The 7070-nt window shown below is 40.5% G+C and overlaps 1 protein-coding gene across 1 annotated transcript; it reads right to left on the bottom strand.

Moving 5' to 3' along the window:
• Positions 1–62: 62 nt before the first annotated feature.
• LOC108937881 (protein lifeguard 1) lies at positions 63–5929 on the bottom strand. Its single transcript, XM_018758092.1, has 7 exons — positions 5793–5929; positions 3494–3892; positions 3268–3350; positions 2089–2289; positions 991–1119; positions 764–907; positions 63–413 (listed from the first exon to the last, which is right to left on the bottom strand). Exons 2-7 carry the CDS (start codon positions 3771–3773, stop codon positions 261–263), a joined length of 990 nt encoding a protein of 329 aa, XP_018613608.1. The 5' UTR covers positions 3774–3892; positions 5793–5929; the 3' UTR covers positions 63–260.
• Between the last annotated feature and the right edge of the window lie 1141 nt (positions 5930–7070).

The following is a 7070-nucleotide window of genomic DNA, read 5'->3' as shown; positions in this document are numbered from 1 at the left end:
ATACAGCTGGGTAATTTTACTGGAGCAATTCAGGGTAAGTACCTTGCTCAAGGGTACTACAGCTGGAGGTGAGGCTCGAACCTGCAACCTTTGGGTCCAAAGGCAGTCGCTCTAACCACCATTGCGTAAGATACAGCGAGTGGATCTCGTTCAAGCAGTATAGCAAGGAAATGGTTCATTTGCAGTTGTTCATCATTAAAGATGTTCCATTTGATTGGGTCTGAGTATGAACTTGTGCATATGTGTGTACGCACATGTGGTTAATTATTTGAGCTTCCTCCCAGTAGGATCAGCAGGTAGAGGAAGATCATGATGATGTCAAGGTAGAGGATCAGTGCAGCGAAGACATATTCTTCTGGGCTGATACAGTACTTCTCTCTGCCCATGACCAGCTGGCAGTCCACGGCCAGGAACTAACAATGAAGAGGGAAGGAGCTTTAAGGAGACATAGAGACTGAAAAAACACTGTTCAAAGGAAAAAAGGGAATTTGGCTCCTTGTAGCAGCATTACATTTTTGTGCTTCATTTTTCTCAAGGAAGGTCACATTCATTAATTCACTATCGAATTGATGTGCGTCAATCTTAAAGTTGGTTTGTGCTGGTCCAGAGGTATCCCAGAAGCACAGGGTGCAGTTTTTACACTTTGGATGACAAAGTAGCCCACGACAGGGTTCATGTTGATAACATATTAAGGAAATCCTAAATTAAATCAGGAGATTAGTTAAACAGAGTATTGGCTAAAAAAAAGGCAGGAGTAGCTCACCATTGCATACAGCAACGCTCCTAGACATCCATAGACAATCTGGAGCACAGTGGAGTGGAAGAAGATGGAGAAGAAGCCGAACATCAGCAGGTCCACTGCCAGCACAAGCAGAATTCCATTGCATATGGTGAAGTCCACACGAGTCTGTGGCATCACGGAACAGAAGTTTAGGTAAGTTCATACAAAGGAGGCTTTTAAGAGTGACGGAAGAGGTCTGGCAAATTCACCTGGGCTGAGAAGATGACGATAGTGAAGGAGATGATAAGTGTAGCACCCATGGCGATGGCCACAGCCGTTGTGCTGTGGAAGGAGGCCACTGTGCCTACCATGTAGGACAGGCTGAGCGTTACCACCCCCTGCATGCACCGAGACATACACACACATTCATGAACAAGATGTTATCAGTGCAGGGAAAAGCAGTGTTTTGTCTAATTACTTTGCAGTGATGTAGTTTTGCACAAATGACAGGCATTTTTTACTGAAATCCATATAGTGTTATAATAAATAATGATAGTGTAATCAAAATAGTGATTGCAGCTTCTGTTTCTGTAAGTAACAGTGACTAAAGAAAAACATTTGTATCCCACAGGATTAATGATACCATGAAATAATTTAGTTGTTGCTGTGTGGTTATACATTGACTCTTCATGTTACTGACATTCCACTTACAATTTTAGAGTCTGAGAACATTTCATCCTATATTTAACTGAATCTTCCATGTTTTCGGTTCTGAATTTTTGTGGGTTGTGCAGGAAAAATGGCCTGCATTTGTGTGCTCAGCTGTTATATGGCAGTAAAACTTGCACACAGCAGTGTATGGGGCTGTTTTCATTCAACTCCTTCCAAAGTGTTTATACCTCCTGTGTGGTATTCTACATTTAGCTGATACTTTTCTCCAAAGTGATGCAATGTTAAGGTACTTCCAGTTATTCACCCAGCTGGGCAATCTTACTGGAGCAATTGAGGGTAAGTACCTTGCTCAAGGGTACTACAGCTAAAGGTGGGGATTGAACTTGTGACTTTTAAGTCCAAAAGCAGTAGCTCTAACCGCTACCCTACCAGCTCTCCTACATGTTTATGTTATGAGTGTGTCAACAATTCACAGAGCAACTTACAAACTGATGGTTCTGATCCTAACTGTTGGTAAATTGAGGAGCTGGTGCACCTGTTAACTGTGAGGTTGATGTGAAATACTGCAGGCCTAAAGAAAAGTAAACAGCTGGCTGTGTGTCCCCTGTGAGTCCAAAATTACTGATTACAACCTCAGATGGGCAACTGCTAAGGCCACTCCTTCACAGTGTCGCAAGTGGCAGTTTTTCACCTACCAGTGCCACAAAGTTCCAGGGATGCTTCCTGCTGAAGGAGCTGCTGAAGGTCAGGCAGAGGGCCACCACCACAAATATGATGTAGGAGCTCAAGTAGATCCAGATGTTTCTTTGCACTGCTTTCTGCACCACTTCCGAGAAGGTGAAGATGCATACCACGCTGAAGGTGATAAGCAACTGCACTGTGACTACGGTAAACACCTGAAACAGGCCAGAGGGACCTTAACCACACAGATCACCATTTGGTTCACGATTTAAACGCTGAGATGATTGAAGGGATGGTGGCACTAAGGGTCTGATCAGCCCTTGTAATGGGATCACCAAGGTCCGTTTCTGACTGATGGAGCTATGGCCTCAGCGTTGTCCAAACGGCTCGTTTTAAAGGATGGTTTGTTATCCAGTAATGACTCTGCCTAAAATTGTTTTTTTTTTTTTTTACTCTCTGATTCAAGAAGTACCCATCCATTTTCCATATGACCTATTTTTGTTTTACATTTTATTTAATCATTTTTCATCTTAATTCTTTTTCATTGATGGCTCCCTTTGAGCTGTTTAGTTCATAGCTCATCCGCACCTAACCAGTCCATGGCTGACCAGATAGCAGATGGGCCGGACAATCCAGTGACCCAATATGTTATTTTTTTATGTATTTTCCAGCATTTTCACAAAAAAAAAATCTGAAAACATTTGTTGGTTAATTGGTGCAAAAAAAACAGTGGGTTTACACTAGTGGAACAATACTGGGCCAAGTGAAAGACAAGATAAATCCTCTTATTTCCACATTTCACATGATTTGCAAGCACAAATAATAGTTCATTAAACTTTTTTCCAGTACAACATTTATGTAGGACAAGATGTGTGACCATTATTATTTTTAGATTATTTATTGTTTTTAAATTATTTTTAAAAAATTGCAGGTATGATACAGTGGAATAAGTGGTCATTTGGGGATTAATTGTACTTCATGCTTTGTTTGGTTTATAAATGCCTGGTTTTTTCTACTATGTTACATTTTGATGTTATTACTCTTACATTTTGATAACAACAAGCATAGTTCCAGTTTTGTGGCTGAGGTAGAAGTGTGAGGCCATGGAAACGGATGGGTGACCATAAATGTGAATGCAGACCGGAGAGTGGTTACCGGTCACACTCGCACTCAGCACCGACAGACGGACATACCTTACGGATGAAGGCTCGACGTATGGTTTTGTCTTCAAACGTGGTGTCCACTATAGGTCCACTGTCCGGTAGAACCCCAACCACTGAGGGAAAACAAAATCATCTTTTCAGTATTTCTCATTCATGTGTTTCACCCTAGTAAAACTCTGGTACTAAAACTACACAGGCAAAAACAGGGTTCTTTACAGCAGTCCCTAAAACTTAAGTAAAACTCAGTGTAGTTTACCTGAACTGTCCATCTTTATCTCGGGTTCTTCAGCTTTGGAGATTCCATCTTCTCCCGGTGGAGCAATGTTTATGACAAATCCAGGCTGGGGGGGCTCTGGGACTACAGAGCACACTGAAGGAGGGTACAAAGCCGGATGTGCCGGGTATGGTGGAGACATGTATGATGGAGGCTGCTGCTGGTTCACCTCCCCATGTGGATAAGGAGGTGGAGCAGAGCCTGGGGCACCAGGGTCATTGGGTGTCTTTTGTGGAATGGGAGCGCTGCTGATGTCTGCCATTCTGACAACTGATATGAGGGTTGGCTGTTTTGGGTGGAGAACAGGAATGGGAGAAGAAATGACGGCTGGTGACGCTTGTGAAGGATGGTGGGCAGAATACTAACGTAAGGGGTCGAGGCCTGAAACAGAAAAAGGTTCCTCAGTCAGCTCAGGTGTGTTCTCCCTGTTGAGGGAGACGTGCACTGGAAACCCAGACAAACCCTGCCAAACCCTGCCAAGGCGGAGCAAGATTCGAGTCCATGTTTAATTGTGCAGCTCAGGCGCTCCGAGATACAATGTCAGCTTGTTTGGAGAGCGCGATTTCTTTTGTATTGTCTTCACTGATTTCATCTGTCTCTACCCTGTTCTCATTTCTCTGCATTACAGGTTGAAGTAAGGTGTTTAGATAGATAATTTGTTATGTTGGTCTTGTCACATAAACAGTCTGTGTTCTTGACTGCAGCAGAAACTACATTTTTTGTGAAGGTTAAAAGTATTTGGGGTAAACCAGAAGATTTTGTTTCTGTTTTACCAGTCTGTTTTTGAGAGCTTGATAAGATATGGTATTATAGCATGGTATTGAAACTTGACTGTCCAATCAAAATCGAAACTTGCACGACTAGTACATACTGCCCTAAAAATTATAGGGTGGGAAGAGAAACGACCCATAAAGGAGTTGTACGAGGTATATATTTTAAAACAAGCTAAAAAAAAATTGCTGCTAATGACATACATATTTTACATGAGAATTTTAACATGTTACCCTCAGGGAGACGATTTAGGATTCTGATGTGCAAATCAAATCATTATAAAAATTCTTTTGTGCCATCTGCGGTTAAGTTATTGAACAGAGAATTCCAAAACTGAGAATTTAGATTGGTATTCAGTAGATTTTTAATATATTTTGATTGTTTTATTTCTTCTTATTTTATTGTATGATGGTATGTATTGTTTTATGTGAGTCCAATGTTGTGCACTAGCCGTGTCATGGTTGTCCAAGATAAATTTCACAGAAATGGGGCAATAAAGTATATTCTATTCTATTCTATTCTATTCTATTCTATTCTAAGACATAGCTATTGAGTATCGTATGTCTGTGTAGACTTTATGAGTGGTACATAACAGCGATACACAATTTACATTCACATTTACATTTATTTAGCAGAATTAATTTTCCCTTTATTAAGCCAAATGTTATAATAAAATTTATTTAAGTTGTAACACAGGTGCCAAAAATGATATCTACTAATACCAGTCAGGACAAACTTCAGATTTTCATCATCTCTCTTCCACAACACTTAATACATGTCTAAAAAGTTAAAAAAAAAAAAATCTAGTAGACCTTTGAAAACATTTTTATAACACAAACACAGTGAAACCCCAAAATTAAAAAATGTGAGAAGGAGACAATGTATGTTCATGTGCAGGGGAATTATCTGTGACATTAAACTTAAGTATAACAAGTACAGTTATACTTATTAGTTTGTCACAGTATATCACGTTGGAGAAAAACAGCTACTAAATGAATAAATCTATTTTAGTTCTTACTATCTAGTACAAAGTATGTAAATTTGCATTTATCATACTGACTTATGTGACACTGCAAATTTATTTGTATGTACCTCCCTTAGCCTTCCACCCAGTACTTCTGAGATAGGCTCTGGCTTTGGAAGAGCAGGTGACATTTTGTCTTCAAAAGACGATGGGAAATAGACAACTGAAGAAAATACAATATAGAAGGACCCAGTATATTGCTCTTTGTGAAGAAAACCAAAGTGGTTACTTTATCTCCTCTCATAATGACTATATTTATGTTTTTCACTGAAGATAGTCTATTATTATTATTATTATGCTTTGGTAACACCTTAATTCAGAGCACCTTTTATATTAATTTATTTATGCAGGTATGCACTTTGGAAGTAACACATGTTCAATACCTTACTCTCCAGGTCACAGTCTGTTCTTAAGCACTACATGCCGTCATGTCAATGTGCGAAGATGTGCTATGCTGTGCTGTCAAAGTGTGATAGAGTCACTCACCACTCTCACTTGGGTTCTTTTCAGTTTGCTGCAAGGACCTGGTTGGAGAGGAGACAGTAGCCCATGCAAGGTTTTCACCGACTGCTTCGTTGCTACAATGACCTGTGAGAGAGTGAGAGCCTGTCCCCTGCTGTCCAAGCCGATCACTTCCCCAAAACCTGCTCAAGCGGAAGCAGGACAGGGGTTGGTCAACAAAACAGCAGCTTGCACTTGCAGGCCACAGCTCACAGGGGTTACAGGAAGACCTCAGCATTTCCTAAACGCTATGGCCACATGGAGCAGAGCTCCAAAAACAACACAAGTAGCACACTGCACATATTAGCATGTTCTTCTAAAAAAAACTGTGTAGTTACCCATGTATGTCCTTGCTCAGAGGACTATTAAACATTTTCTGGGGACAAACTAGAAGTGTCAGATGGACTTATGATCTCTTCTGTCTGAGAAGGAAATTGGTTTTGCTTCTATCACAAGTCTGTTTTTATCATACCACATATGACTCCGTAGCTCTATTATAGGGCTGCTTGAAAGTGTGCAAACCACTTGTGTCCCACAGTTTTACCATAAAAGTGTCTTTTTCATGAGACACAATAGGTGTAGAATGACCAATTTCATATGTTGCTTTAGAGGAAATCATGTGTGTTTAGTAGAAACATGGAAGTAGTGCAGGTGCAAAAAAGTGAACCCCAGATTACACTGGTTAAACCAAGTAGGTAAGTAGAGCCAAGTGTGTAAATCATGGTCATTTATTCACTTTAACATTCACATTTTATAAGCTTATTTTAACATTTTATACAAGAATGATGACCATCCGTGCAGGGTTCACACACCTTGGAGCAGCACTGTTATTGCACTGGTCCCACTGGACTAAAGGGACACTCTTCTTCAAGCAAAACCCCACACATGGACTTTTTTGTTTGGCAGCAAGTTTCCTTTTACGTAAATAAAATATTTCCTTGCATTTGAGGTCCGGTGTTGTAAGTGTGCCTGTTTCTTTTGTCAAACACCAGGTTTTGAAAGCGTTGCGAGAACACAAGGAACTGAAAAAGCACTGCATTGAGACATGCTGTGGGATGCGGTGGTGAAAGAATGGAGGAAGACTATGTCCAGAGCACAGTGTTAATGGCACTGAGTAAACAGTAAATCAGTAACACCCAGAGTAAATGAAGACATGGAGTGTAAGAAATAAAATCAGGCTCAACAGGTTACAAAAGCCATGAGCATCACACTGCCAAGACTTGGACATTTTCACCCCACTGTGATATGTCCTTGTTCTGCAAA

Source organism: Scleropages formosus, chromosome 1 (assembly GCF_900964775.1).
Source record: "Scleropages formosus chromosome 1, fSclFor1.1, whole genome shotgun sequence".
Taxonomy (NCBI): domain Eukaryota; kingdom Metazoa; phylum Chordata; class Actinopteri; order Osteoglossiformes; family Osteoglossidae; genus Scleropages; species Scleropages formosus.
The sequence above is the reverse complement of the archived record's forward strand: the minus strand, read 5'-3'. Positions and strand labels throughout refer to the sequence as shown.

Bases quoted from the DNA above. Each gene is read 5' to 3' on its own strand.
- LOC108937881 (XM_018758092.1), bottom strand. From the start codon at position 3,773: ATGGCAGACATCAGCAGCGCTCCCATTCCACAAAAGACACCCAATGAC. The intron at 3,351-3,493 runs GTAAACTACACT...GTTTTCCCTCAG, and splicing joins GATAAAGATGGACAGTTCAG to TGGTTGGGGTTCTACCGGAC. The intron at 2,290-3,267 runs GTATGTCCGTCT...GGCCTGTTTCAG, and splicing joins GTCGAGCCTTCATCCGTAAG to GTGTTTACCGTAGTCACAGT.